Below are 15,145 nucleotides of genomic sequence, written 5' to 3'. Positions count from 1 at the left end.
TGTACTACCCCTCCCCTAACACCCCATATTGTTCATATTTTAAGACCCACTCCTATGCCCCGGTTCTACCCCCCCTTTCCACCCTTCATCACACTTGCTAGGCCCAGGCTTTCTCTACCCTCTGTGAACTTGGCTCGATGATGCCAGCCAAGGTTGACCTGCTGGGCTCACGTGCCAAATCAGGTTTCGAAAACCGGATAAAAATAGAATTAATCCCCTTCCATCAGCTGCCCTGAATGGAAGCTATTGTCCTGTTCACGGTGTTATTCCTGCAAATCACCCACAGTTGTTTTTAGCCCCTTTCTGATGCTGCTGTCTGTTTGCCAAGTGGAACTAGGCCAAGTCACCGACATCAAAGGGGGTGTTGTGTGTCTACCGGTGTTGCTTTGCAGTCTAAGAAAATGTGTGTTGAGCTACAAAGGTAGAATTATAAGTACCTGGGCAGGAGATGAGTAGAAACAAAATGAAGGGAGCTTTGATTGAAGACTTCCTGGGGAAGAACCCGTGTCAACTGCTCTAAGCTCCTTAAAAAGGGGTGGGGTAATATGTGAAATTAATTTTTAATAGACCCACCAGAAGAAGATGTAAGACTAACCGAGTGTTTGTCATTTGCTCAGTTCTGCGTTCTGTTCTTAAGCATCTAATTCACTTACAGAACTCACTGCCCATAGCAAATGGTGAGGATCACTAGTTTAGATGGCTTTGAAAGAAACCCCTAGAGGCATTGCAAACGGGACACTGCGGTAGATCAGGGATCACTGATCATTTTAGGCCCATGGGCAGGTTTGGAATTTTGACCAAGTGTGCCACCCCACCTGGTCACTTCTCCCACACCCTGGTGTGGATTAGTGCCCCCTTCCAAGGGATCTGGGCAAAAGATGGATCTAGTAGAATTAATCTGAGCTTTGAAGAGCACATAGCGCTGAAAGAGGAAGTGGGGAAAAGGGCCATTTTCCGAACCTCCTCCTTCGGCTCTGTGTATTTTTCAAGGGAGAAAAACGCAACCAGTCTCACCACCTTGTGGCCATGTGTGGGCTTTGTGGGCACCAAGGAAAGACTTCAAGGGCAACATTGCACCAGTGGCCCCAGTCTTTGGATGGACACAAAATAGTTCTTATGTTCAAAGACCTGAATGCCAATTGAACTGCTATTTGAAACTGAAGCCAATAGCTGAGCAGGAGGTGGATATTCATTTTCTTTAATGGGGGTCCCTGCCTCAGAATAAAGGGATGCAGGTGGCATTGTGGGTTAAACCACTGAGCCTAGGGCTTGCCGATCAGAAGGTTGGCGGTTCGAATCCCTGCGACGGGGTGAGCTCCCGTTGCTCGTTCCCAGCTCCTGCCAACCTCGCAATTCGAAAGCGCGCCAGTCCAAGTAGATAAAAAGGTAGCGCTCTGGCGGGAAGGTAAACGGCGTTTCCGTGTGCTGCTCTGGTTCGCCAGAAGCGGCTTAGTCATGCTGGCCACATGATCCGGAAGCTGTATGCCAGCTCCCTCGGCCAATAAAGCGAGATGAGTGCCGCAACCCCAGAGTCGTCCGCAACTGGACCTAACTGTCAGGGGTCCCTTTACCTTTACCTCAGAATAGCAACGTTAATGTGCCGTGTCTACTCAGAAGCAAATCCTATTGAATTTGGTGGGGCTTACTCACAAGTAAACGGGGTTAGAGTTTCTCCCCATCCAACTCCCAGCTTCCCAAGTTCTTTACTCATTTTTTTTAAATAAAAAAAAGACTTTCGGGACTGCTATGGAATACTAACAAGTTTTGACGCTTCGTGTGAATCAGTTTTACATCTTGCCAAATTCACGAGGCATTAAGGGTAAAGCGGTCCTTACTCATGGTAGCGTGATTGTATTCGATCATTTGTCACGCAAGAAACAAATTAAGGGAATCAAACGAGGGCCTTGAGGGAAGGCGTTTACATGCCAGAAATTTAGCTCCATCATGAACTCTGATTAAAAATAAATAAGCTCTGGCACTTCCCCAAACATCATGGGCAATGAGTCTCAGTAATCCAGCTGGACGAGAAACGACAACCTTCCTCTGAGAAGTCGATTTTGGCCTCTACAGACCTATAGCCTTCACATGTTTGTTTTTATAAACCTAGGAATGCAATATAGGAATACAGAGCCAGTGGACTTGGACCTGGGAGACCAGGTGGGTGCTGTCACATGCCGACAGCTTCTGAGAGCCACCCCCATCGTTCTGCCCGGACAGGTCTAGTGCCGAGGGCCTTCTGGCGGTTCCCTCGCTGCAAGAAGCCAAGTTACAGGGAACCAGGCAGAGGGCCTTCTCGGTAGTGGCACCTGCCCTGTGGAACGCCCTCCTACCAGATGTCAAAGAGAAAAGCATCTACCAGACTTCTAGAAGACATCTGAAGGCAGCCCTGTTTAAGGAAGCTTTTAATCTTTAACAGACCATTGTATTTTAATATTTTGTTGGAAGCTGCCCAGAGTGGCTGGGGAAACCCAGCCAGATGGGCAGGGTATAAATAATAAATTATTATTATTAATATTATTATTGAGTGCAGGGAGCCAAACTTTCTTCTGCATCACATCAGCAAGGCCAAGAAGGGGGTCTTGTTGTCTGGGCAGCCCAGGACCTCCAGACACACTGCCCCAGGCTTGCACCCCAGGAAGGCCACTTTGGTGCTGTTAATGCAGAGGTTTGAATTCACCCCCAGAGGCACACTCCAATGTCTCTTGAGACAGACAGATGCTAAGAACAACATGCTAAGGGATACACACCAATTGGAGCTGGGTATGTTTAGCCTGGAGAAGAGAAGGTTAAGGGGTGATATGATAGCCATGTTCAAATATATAAAAGGATGCCATATAGAGGAGGGAGAAAGGTTGTTTTCTGCTGCTCCAGAGAAGCGGACACGGAGCAATGGATTCAAACTACAAGAAAGAAGATTCCACCTAAACATTAGGAAGAACTTCCGGACAGTAAGAGCTGTTCGACAGTGGAATTTGCTGCCAAGGAGTGTGGTGGAGTCTCCTTCTTTGGAGGTCTTTAAGCAGAGGCTTGACAGGCATATGTCAAGAATGCTTTGATGGTGTTTCCTGCTTGGCAGGGGGTTGGACTGGATGGCCCTTGTGGTCTCTTCCAATTCTATGATTCTATACTTCCTATGCTTCATAACCCTTGCCAGCCAGTGATAAAGGGGAGGAAGGGGAGACCAAGAGTTGCAAACCTTTCGCTTCTGGAGCGCCTAAGCAGGCAATCGAGGGGAGAGGCGCAGACCAGACCGATAATGCGATTCATACTCAATTTAGCCTGTTACACCTCTCTGCTTGTTTCTTAGAAAATAAGGCTGGGCCACCCAGGCTATCATGGCTCAGACCAACTGTTGCAAAAAAAAAAGGGGGGGGGCGTGATAAATCGACCTTATGCTTCCCAACTCAGTAACACACATTTATTCAATTCTGGCAGCAGCTGTTGCAACTTGGGAGGACAGGCCAGAGAGGGGGGGAAAGAAGAAGCAGATCAGAAAACAAATGTGGCATAGCAGGCGTGATCCGACATGGAATTTCTCGGAAGAAGGCCTCTGAGTTGGAGGGGGCATCGCCAGGAACCAGCGTCGTGGCTAGGCATGCTTAGGGACTTGTTCAAGGGGCGCCCACACCTGAATAGGAGGCCGACCGGCAAGAGATCTCCGCATCTGCTGCACTGAGAAGGAGCCTTGGAGGGTGCCTTGTCCAAACCTGGAGCTCACATTAGGTCTTAACTCAGAAAGAGATGTGCCTACCTGCAAAATCACACCATCCCATAAATGCCTAGAACTGGCATTGCTACAGGCTCCACGTGACACTCATTCTGCATTTGTAAGAAATCTATCTTTTAGTGTGGCAGCAGCTGGACTCTGGAACTCCCCGCCTATTAAAATCAGGCAAATGCATGCACTGTACTTTTTCTGGCAACTGCTAAATGCATTTTTTTGTTTTCAGACATCCATCTGGGACAGATATGTATGTTTCCAGCTTATTGCTGATTTTCATCATTTTTTGAAGGTTTTAAATAGCTGTGTTTTATACCGCCCCCCCCCCCAATAACTCCATTGCCTTATCCTTTCTGTAAACCATTTTCTAAAAAAAAGATTAAAGTTGCATATACATATACATATACATATACATATATATATATATATATATATATATATATATATATATATATATATATATATTGGGGGGAATCAGGACCAGGAAAAATATGGCATGTGAGAGTGTATCCAGAGTGTATCCAGGTCTTACAACAGTACTCAGACGGTTTGGCCCCCAGCAAATAACACTTCCAAGGATTTTTTGGGTGGGTGGGTGGGTGGGCAGTAATGGCTGGTGCCCAGTGGGAATTGTGGACTGGAAAGCTGGGAGGAGCCAACAGTAGGTGGCGCTAGAGCCAAGGACAATGCAGAGCCAACTCCTCCTACTTTCCTCTCCATCCTCTTCCCTGCTGGATTCTGCAAGGGCAACACTGGGACTAAGGAAAAGGAAGCTGCCCTGAACCGTAGACTGGTTGCAAGTGGGAAAGTGGGCAGGTGGGGGCTGGCTGAGGGCAGACAGATGTGTGGGGCCTTCCACCTTCCATTGCTTGAGGGTTCAACGACTGTTTTCCCGTGAATGAAAGCTTGTAGTATTGTTGTTGTTGTTTAGTCGTTTAGTCATGTCCGACTCTTCGTGACCCCATGGACCACAGCACGCCAGGCACTCCTGTCTTCCACTGCCTCCCGCAGTTTGGTCAAACTCATGTTCGTAGCTTCGAGAACACTGTCCAACCATCTCGTCGTCTGTCGTCCCCTTCTCCTAGTGCCCTCCATCTTTCCCAACATCAGGGTCTTTTCCAAGGATTCTTCTCTTCTCGTGAGGTGGCCAAAGTATTGGAGCCTCAGCTTCAGGATCTGTCCTTCCAGTGAGCACTCGGGGCTGATTTCCTTAAGAATGGATAGGTTTGATCTTCTTGCAGTCCATGGGACTCTCAAGAGTCTCCTCCAGCACCATAATTCAAAAGCACCTATTCTTTGGTGATCAGCCTTCTTGATGGTCCAGCTCTCACTTCCATACATCACTACTGGGAAAACAATAGCTTGAACTATATGGACCTTTGTCGGCAAGGTCTCTGCTTTTTAAGATGCTGTTTTAAACTATAGCTTCAACGATAGCTTGTAGTATAGCTATGCACTAAATCAGGCTTCCTCAACCTCGGCCCTCCATATGTTTTTGGCCTACAACTCCCATGATCCCTAGCTAGCAGGACCAGTGGTCAGGGATGATGAGAATTGTAGTCTCAAAACATCTGGATGGCCGAGGTTGAGGAAGCCTGCACTAAATAGAGTAAATGATGGTCTAGAGCAGGCATCCCCAAACTTTGGCCCTCCAGACGTTTTGGACTACAATTCCCATCATCCCTGACCACTGGTCCTCTTAGCTAGGGATCATGGGATTTGTAGGCCAAAACATCTGGAAGGCAGCAGTTTGGGGATGCCTGGTCTAGAGGCACTTTAGGTATTGAGAAAGCTACAGGGATTTATTTTGGGGGCTTCGTCTTCTAACTGTGTGTGTGTGTCTCTTTGTGAGAGAGAGACCCCCCTCCTTTCTTGCCGTCTTTTGTATATGATTTCTTCCAGCTCGCTGCCGTTGTGAAAGCAGAGGGGGCAGGAGGAGGAGGAGGAGGAGAAGCCCGTAATATGAATCAGCACAGACTTTATTAATATAATCGTTCTTTTTTATAGCATTTATATGGATGACTTTTACAAGACCGCTTTCAAAACAGCCGCATTATCCTGGGAGACCATCAAAGCGGGGGAACAGCCCTCAGGAGTGCTACGTGACATTGCAGCAAAACATGTTACGCACACTTCTTGGGGCGAAAAGGTTGCTTAGCGTGCCCAGTCGCTTGCCCAATCTTCATCGCTGTGCTCTACAACTCTACATTAGTCCGTGCTTTTAAAAAGTCACCAGCATTTTAAGAACATAAGGATAGCCTTCAGGATCAGGCCAGCATCCTGTCCTCACATTGGCTAACCAGATCCCCCAAAACAGAAACCTGCAAGCAGGATCCAAGCACAAGAGCGCTCCCCCCCTGCAGTTTCCAGCAGCTGGCGTTCAGAAGCGTTACATCCTGCCAACCGTGGATTGCAATGTGAATTTCTCCTCATATGCAATTTTTCCTTGTGCACATTCCACCACCCCCTTTCCTTTTGCAAAACAACATCCCTAATATACTGTAACAAATTTTGTATGTTCTTTTCAGTGGCATATGGGTTTTGCAAAATATGGCCCCAATTAAAACTGTCGGCCAGCCAGAGGAATCCTCGCACCAGTCGTGCATTGCAGCGGCTGAACGGGAGCATTAATTTACAAGCAGGAAACCCAAGCATCATAGAAGCATAGAGTTGGAAGGGGACCCTGAGGATCATCTAGCCGAACCCTCCACAATGCAGGAATGTGCAGCTGTCCCATCCGGGGATTGAACCAGCGACCGTGGCATTATCGGCACCACGCTCTAACCAGTTGAGCTATCCAAAGCCAATAACTGCAGGGGAAGAAAGACACGAGGAGCAGCAGACCCATAGCTGCCAAGTTATCCCCTTTTAAAGGGATTTTCCCTTATGCTGAATAGGCTTCCTCGCGAGAAAAGGGAAAACTTGGCAGCTATGAGCAGACCACAGAGGCAGCCCTTGGTAATAGGACGCCCTGAGTGAGGCCAAAATTTGACACTCCTCCGAACCTTGTACCACCTTCCCAAATGTGGGTAAGCAAATTGTTGGGCTTTGGGAAGGAGGAAGCTGGCTCTGGCAGGGTCCTAGAGCCCTCCCAGTTCCTTCCCAAAGCTAGGTAAAGGTTAACTAGGTTTTGGGATGGACAAAGGATGACTCTAGGACCCTGCCAGAGCTCTCATGCCTTCTTTCCCAAAGCCCAGCACTTTCTAGGCTTTGTGGGGGAGGGAAGACACCCTTCCTTGGCCCCTGTGTAGGGGAACCAGTCACGCTGCCTTAAATCTGCCTCTGAAGCCCTTTTCAGGCAAGCATACGGTTAATAATAATAATAATAATAATAATAATAATAATAATAATAATTTATTTATACCCTGCCCATCTGGCTGGGTTTCCCCAGCCACTCTGGGTGGCTCCCAACAAAAACATGATAGAACATCAAACATTCAAAACTTCCTTAAACAGGGCTGCCTTCAGATGTCTTCTAAAAGTCAGGTAGTTGTTTCTTTCCTTGACATCTGAGGGCGTTCCACAGGGCAGGTGCCACCACTGAGAAGGCCCTCTGCCTGGTTCCCTGCAACCTCACTTCTCGCAGGGAGGGAACCACCAGAAGGCCCTTGGTGCTGGACCTCAGTGTCTGGGCAGGACGATGGGGGTGGAGACGCTCCTTCAGGTCTACTGGGCTGAGGCCGTTTAGGGCTTTAATGGTCAGAACCAACACTTTGAATTGTGCGGAAACGTACTGGGAGCCAATGTAGGTCTTTCAGGACTGGTGTTCTATGGTCTCGGCAGCCGCTCCCAGTCAAGTTACGAGAGAGGCAAAATGGAACATGCAAGACTAGCAGAGAGGGCACCCCCACCCGAAACCTGAATGCTCCCGGCGGAAGGCACGACTGACCGAGCCAATGAAGCAGTGGTCGGACTCCCCGCTCTCAAAGAGGATGACGTCCTTGATGAAGACGGCGATGGCTCTCATGATGAAGGACATGAAGAGATGCATGTGGATGTAATTCCGAGTGCAGTGGAGTTTCCTGGATGAGAGAGAGAGAGAGAAAGAAAGAAAGGAGTCTTTCAAAAGAGGCCCACCACGCAGAGAGCCTGATTGAAACTGGTTTAAGAGACAAGGGGCAAGCCGACTCCCTTCCCCTCCCTCAAGTTTCCCGTGTGTCTGTCTCTTACCTGAAGAAACACAGAACCACCATGGCTGCCGTGAGAGCAATGAGAGACAAACTGTGCCCAATGGTGTACCCAGTCTTCACAGTGCCGTAGAATGTATTCTGTCAACACAGAAAAGAGAAGCAAATAATAGCATGTTTGCCTATTCGTTCGTTCAGTTTGTATCCCGCTTGTCTGCCAACAGGCCCTCAAAGAAGCTTACAATGTTTTCGATCGCAGGGCTGCAGCTCAGGGGCAAAACACCCGCTTTTCATGCAGAACATTCCAGGTCTGGGACCCAGGGTCAGGCCAATACATTTTGGCACCTGAGGCAAACCACCAGGGAAGTAGGGGTGAGCGAAGAGCTACGCCAGGAACAAGGGATCTGCTACTCCTGTGGATCCTGCCACCTGAGGCGGTCACTTCACCTGACAATCTCCACCACCTCCAGGTATGGTTGGAAACATCCCTGTAGGAAACCCAGGAGAGAGCTGATGCCGGTCAGTGTAGACAACACTGAGGTAGATGGACCAATGGTCTGAGGCAGTTTTGGATGTTCAGTTAAAATTTCAAATGCTTCTTTCATCTTTCCCCCATCTCCCAGCTTACTTCACCTTCTCCCAATCCCAGTACCTCAGCTTTCACTTCAGGACGTCAACTGCTATTATCTATCGCTCAACAGATCGTACACCTATATCTCCCTCAGTATTTTGTGAGTCAGTTAAAGAAACTCCGTGCTACTGGTTTCTAAGTTGGGATGGATAACCTATTGCTGCTTGAGGGCCACAGTCCTTCGTGGAGAACATTCTGGGGGCTGTTTGTAGAATGTGCAAAAGCAGATGAGGCCGAGGTATCTGTGGGAAGAGCAAAGGATGTGACTGTTTTCTTTGTACAGCAGCTTACGTTCCAGCCACACAAAAGCCAGTGGTTTCTACACAAACACACTCCTTTCTCCTGTCCTCCTTCAAGGCAAGAAAGAAGCATTGTTGCAGTTCTAGGACACATGCCAACAAGGCAAACTCATTTGAAGGAGGTGTGGAACTGAACCCATTTCCCAGCCCAAGCCACCGCTGTTGTCACTCTCATGGCGAATGTTTGGCTTCTCTCGGCAACCCTACCGAACCCGACCTTGCTTCAAGTCTTACTGACCTGTTCCACCACGTTTGTGGTGTTGGGATCATACCCACACGCTGCGATGTAGGGAGGGTACATTTCAGACCAGCCTTCGCTGGTACAGTTCCTGCTCACATTACCTAGAGGGGAAGAAAGCAAGAGGATTGCAAGGCTTGACGGCTACAGAGTTGGGTAAGAATCTCTGGGAATTGCATATGTCACTTGATCGCTTGCCTTTTCGACGGGTGTACATAAAATAAAACCCACAGAGTCTGAAACAATAAAAAGTCATCATAAAAACAGAAAAGTCTCTCTCTCTCTCTCTCTCTCTCTCTCTCTGCTGGAATGAGACAGTTTCTGACATGTGCCCCAAGTTCAGAAAGTGCGTACCTCCTTCGGAAGGGAGCTCCAAAAGTTGGACCCGCAACACCAAATGCACGGCTTCTAGTAGTTATGAGCTACGTGTCTGAGCTGGAAATTACCTCACACAGCTGCAATTTCCAGAGTTCCCTGTGCTGAGGAAAAGATTGTTCAGCCTCTTTGCAACTTGTAGCCTTGTGAGGGGAACAGGGGTCTTCTAACAACTCTTCGCACCATTAAGAAGCGACAGTTCCCAGAATCCTTTGGGGGAAGCCATGGCGGTTTAAAGTGGTAACAAAGTGCTTTAAGTGCAAGGTGTGAATGTGGCCTGAGTGTGCAAGGAGGAGGAGAGAGAGCCTACCTCAGCGCCAGAGTCTTGTGAGGGGCGGGGGAAAGCAACAAGTTACCACTTCCCAGCTTCTCAGAGGCATTTCTCCATCTTTTCAAAAGGTATTTTATTGATTTGTTAACCAGAAAAAGAAAGTGCAAACGTAACAAAAAGAAAGAATAAAACATGCAAACCACAAAGCATCAAAGCCTGGAAGGACAAAAGTACAAAGATGCAGTAGAGCTCCGAATAAAATATTGACTCGTACAAAAAATCCCTTTACAAACAATAAATATATACAAAAATGAAAGCATTGTCCACTTGTGAGTTCCATCATTACTGAGAATAAAGGTTCTGTATAGTCTTAAACGTGTCAGGCATTTGCACTTACTGGTGGCAATGAGCGACTATGTACCTCAGTGTTCTTATAAGAAATAAAACCATGCCTTCTACCTCTCTAACTCTGCCAGAGTTTCCCAAACTTGGATCTCCAGCTGTTTTTGTGCTGCAACTCCCACCAGCCCTAGCTAGCAGGACCAGTGGTCAGTTTGCAAACGTGGCCGAACTTTCGGTGCAGCCCAGGTGTATTTCTTAATTCTTAGTAACATTGAATCCCCAGAAACTCCCGCTGGGTTATTTGAACTGCCCACATTTTGACAGCACCGTAACAAGTACTCAGCCGTGCTGTGCTTTGTTTCTCTAAGTGCTTGGCATATTAGCTCTGCTGCGTGGGTTTGGCTATCAATAGGCAACTCGCCTAAATGCAATTTCTGCCTCTTCTGAAAGCTCATCCTCTCCGTGATGCTTTTGTTCTCCTGTTCCTTACACTTGACTGAAGTGCCCTCCCATTGACAAAAGTTTCGCTCCCCTTCCACTCACATTGATAGGAGATTTGAAACAGATTCTCGCTTTCTTTCTGGATTTGTCTGCCTTTCTTCTCTAGGGCTTTGTCTGAACCCCAGAATCTTTCCATACCCCAAACTCTGGAATGCAAGGGAGGAATAACTATGGGAATGGTCTGCGCAGAGCAGACGTAGCTCGACTGGTGGGGCAGAGCTGCAATGCTAGCCTCCCACCAGAAGGGGCACTGGTGCTTATTGGGAGGAAGAAGGGGAAGGTGGCAGGGAGTTCAGCGTCACTGTCTCCAGCTGTGGAGGCAGAGCTTCTCTTCTCGTAGCCAAGAGCAATATCGCTCTTCTCGTAGCGAGCAATCACTCGTAGCCAAGTAAGATTGTCTTCCATTGGCTCCCAGTACGTTTCCGAGCACAATTCAAAGTGTTGGTGCTGACCTTTAAAGCCCTAAATGGCCTCGGTCCAGTATACCTGAAGGAGCGTCTCCACCCCCATCGTTCTGCCCAGACACTGAGGTCCAGTGCCGAAGGCCTTCTGGCGGTTCCCTCGCTGCGAGAAGCAAAGCTACAGGGAACCAGGCAGAGGGCCTTCTCGGTAGTGGCACCCACCCTGTGGAACACCCTCCCATCAGAGGTCAGAGAGATAAACACCTGACATTTAGAAAATACCTAAAGGCAGCCCTGTTTAGGAAAGTTTTTAATTTGTGATATTTGATGTATTTTAATGTTTGTTGGAAGCCGCCCAGAGTGGCAGGGGAAGCCCAGTCAGATGGGCGGGGTATAAATAATAAATTATTATTATTATTATTATTATTATTATTATTATTATTATTATTATTACATGAATATGGTCTTAACAGTGAGCCCTTAAGTGACTGTGGAGGCCAATTCTGGATTCGCACATCCTTCCACAGTGGGGACATAGGTTTCTGGGCGGGAGTTGATGCCAGTGAGGGTTTGCCAAACATGCCTTTCTCTTAGCTACTTAGTGCTTCTTCGAAGTCCATGGCACCTTTGGTAGAGGCTATTCTCCAACTGGGACGCGGGTGGCACTGTGAGTTAAACCACTGAGCCTAGGGCTTGCCGATCAGAAGGTTGGCGGTTCGAATCCCCGTGACGGGGTGAGCTCCCATTGCTCGGTCCCAGCTCCTGCCAACCTTGCAATTCGAAAGCATGCCAGTCCAGGTAGATAAAAGGGTACCGCTCTGACAGGAAGGTAAACGGCGTTTCTGTGTGCTGCTCTGGTTCACCAGAAGCGGCTTTGTCATGCTGGCCACATGACCTGGACATTGTACGCCGGCTCCCTCAGGCAATAATGCGAGATGAGTGCACAACCCCAGAGTAGTCTGCGACTGGACCTAACGGTCAGGGGTGCCTTTACCTTTTCCTTTATTCTCCAACTGGAGCACTCGCAGGCCAGCGCTCCCCAATTATCCATGCATACACTGCATTTTTAAAGATTTGCCTTGAGAGCATCTTTAAGCCTCTTTTGTTGACCACCAGCATTACGCTTTCCATTCTTAATTTGGGAATAGAGTAGTTGCTTTCGAAGACGATAACCAGGCATCCAAATTCCCAAGGGCCAAATACAAGTGGCCTGCAGGGCCACATTTGACCACCAGAATTGAGCTTCACTAACCCTCAGGTTAGTGAATGACTGAATACCTTCATTTTGCCTGACACTTCAGCTGAATGGGATGAAAATGACTTTCATATTCCAACTGCTCTATTCTCCATGGAATTGTTGGCTTGCTTCACTTGGCGACACTCCGAGTTCCGTGTTTACCCAGCATTCCCCCCAAAAATGTAAGCAAGAGTCCAAAATGCATCACTTTTTCTCCCCGGGAACGGCTTGACGATGATGGAGACGGCGGCGAAATTGTAAGGGACTGTTTATGTTTGCTGCCTCCTTTCTGGGAGGCGGCGTGATTGATTTTGCCGGAGCAAAAAGCAGAAAAGAGAACAAAATGATCCGGGAGAGAGAAGAAGGAAAAAAAAACCCTCTGCTGTATGTGGTCCAACATAGAAATGGAGCTAAAGAAACAGCAATCAATTTTGCAATAAATGTTCCTGGCCAAGAAACGAGACCAAAACCTGATTTGGTCGAAAAAAATAAAAATAAAAAGTCTCTGCTTGGCATGTCACTTTTTTTCCATGGAAAAGAATGAACGCTGGAGAGTGTTTTGGTAATTTGAAGACAGGAATCTGTCTTATAATCTGTTTATCTCCTGGGGTAAAATCCTTAATAAAGCTCAACAACTTCAATCCTTAACCACTTAATCAAATCTGGCCCTCTTTGAAAAAAGTTTGGGCACCCCTGATCTAGATCAGCCTTATCTGCTCTATTTGGCTCTCCAGGGCCTCACCAGATGTTTTCCACCACCTGTTATCGGATCCTATTTTAACTGGAGATGTTAGGGACTGAATCAGAGACCCTCTTCAAGTAGACCTCTCTGACGCTGAGCTCAAGGGTAGTTTTTGCGCTGCCCTCTGCACAGACTCCCAACTCCTATCATTCCCAGCTGGAATGGCCAATGATCAGGGGAGATGGGACCCTCCAAGTTAGACTACTGCAATGCATTGCACGTGGGGCTACCTTTGAAGACTGTTTGGAAACTATAGCTGGTGCGGAACATGTTGGCTATGAAAGGAAAGCATGAACAGATAATCAGGATCATATAAACTGACCTGAATACATTGCCTGCCAAGTAGTTTCTGGACCCAAATTCGAAAATGCTGGTTTTGACCTTTAAAGCCAAATACTGCTCGGGACCTTAAAGGACTGCCTCTCCACACAGAAAGCTGCCGTGACCCAGAGTTCATTGTCTGAGACCCGCCTTCTCTGTGTGCCACCTCTGAGGGAGGTCCAGAGGATGGTGATGAGAGGACATGCCTTTTCCGTGTTGGCCCCGTTTAGGGAATGCTCTTCTCAGGTGGCTCACCTGGTGCCAGGCTTGTCATCAAGAAGGATACTGACAAGCTGGAACATGTCCAGAGGAGGGCAACCAAAATGGTCAAAGGCCTGGAAAGAATGCCTTATGAGGAACGACTTGGGAGCTGGGTATGTTTAGCCTGGAGAAGAGAAGGTTAAGGGGTGATATGATAGCCATGTTCAAATATATAAAATGATGTCATATAGAGGAGGGAGAAAGGTTGTTTTCTGCTGCTCCAGAGAAGCAGACATGGAGCAATGGATTCAAGCTGCAAGAAAGAAGGTTCCACCTAAACATTAGGAAGAACTTCCTGACAGTAAGAGCTGTTCGACAGTGGAATTTGCTGCCAAGGAGTGTGGTGGAGTCTCCTTCTTTGGAGGTCTTTAAGCAGAGGCTGGACAGGCATATGTCAAGAATGCTTTGATGGTGCTTCCTGCTTGGCAGGGGGTTGGACTGGATGGCCCTTGTGGTCTCTTCCCACTCTATGATTCTATGATTCGCAAAAACATTTCCCCTTTTTCTGAGCAACACCAATGACATGGCATCATGCAGTTAAAATTGTTTTTATTATGCAAACCACTTCCAAACTTTCTGAATGGGAAGCGGTGCACATTTTAAATAAAGACCTGATGGAGAAGAGTTGCTGCGCTCATTAGGCCTGACACTCCTGTGTAGATCCTGCTTGGTGTGATTTACCCCTGGTCGCTCCTGTCAATTGCATACTTTCCTCTAATTCCAATATTCAGGCTATGCGTGCCCTTACAGTCGTACCTCGGAAGTCAAACGCCTTGTGAGTCAAACGTTTTGGCTCCCGAACGCCGCACACCTGGAAGTGAGTGATCTGGTTTGCGAACGTTCTTTTGGAACCCGAATGTCCGACTTGGGTTCCGCGGGTTCCGATTGGCTGCAGGAGCTTCCGAATGTTTTGGAAGTCGAACGGACTTCCGGAACGGATTCCGTTCGATCTCCGAGGTACGACTGTACTTATATAGTTAAAATTGCACACACACACACACACACACACACACACACACACACACACACACACACCAGAAGCAAGGCAGGACTGTGGGAACTCCAAGGTAAAGTTTGCAGAAACAGAAAAATAATCTGTAGGAATAAAGCCTAAAAAGGGTGGGTGGTAGGTGAACCCCAAGATGCTCCAATGAAGACTATGTGTGGAATGGTAAGTGCTGGGAAGAAACAGTGGAATCTTGACCATAAGCACTTTGTTGTGGCTTTTGTTTCTGTAATTATTTGTAAGGGTCTCACCCGCATCACCCCCCCCCCCAACACACATATACAGAGACATAATACTGCAAGCCTTTAGCTTGCCACAAGAGGAAAACCATGCCATAAGAAGAAGCTGTATAGGAGAACTTGATCTGCAGACGAAGCTGTGGGAGTAAACTTGCTGGTTCCTGTTAGCGCTACTTAGAGAGGGCTTCCAGGGTGAAAAGGCATCTCATTCAATTTCTAGGAGTGGAAACATAGCCTGGAGTCAATGCGTGTTGGGGTGGGGTGGGGGTGGGGGAAATGACACCATCTGAAGCCAGCGGATTGCACTGTCTGCAAAAAGAGCATACAGCAAGTGCAAAATGATTTACTGGAATTTCATTTGGCAGCCAGAAATGGGAAGGATGGTAGGAATCGTGGTGCCTAGGAGAATGGAAAACAGGGGGTGGGGGGAGCC

The 15,145-nt window shown here is 47.7% G+C and overlaps 1 protein-coding gene across 1 annotated transcript in view; it reads right to left on the bottom strand.

Moving 5' to 3' along the window:
* LOC118092192 (vasoactive intestinal polypeptide receptor) overlaps window positions 1-15,145 on the bottom strand; it is a 102,843-nt gene that overhangs the window by 27,492 nt on the left and 60,206 nt on the right. Inside the window, exons 4-6 of the mRNA XM_035130008.2 lie at window positions 9,017-9,120; window positions 7,892-7,989; window positions 7,611-7,743 (exon numbers count right to left, since the gene is read on the bottom strand). Coding sequence (XP_034985899.2) covers window positions 7,611-7,743; window positions 7,892-7,989; window positions 9,017-9,120 — 335 coding nt within the window. The remainder of the gene's footprint in view (window positions 1-7,610; window positions 7,744-7,891; window positions 7,990-9,016; window positions 9,121-15,145) is intronic.

This window comes from Zootoca vivipara, chromosome 12, assembly GCF_963506605.1.
Source record: "Zootoca vivipara chromosome 12, rZooViv1.1, whole genome shotgun sequence".
NCBI lineage: Eukaryota > Metazoa > Chordata > Lepidosauria > Squamata > Lacertidae > Zootoca > Zootoca vivipara.
The sequence above is the reverse complement of the archived record's forward strand: the minus strand, read 5'-3'. Positions and strand labels throughout refer to the sequence as shown.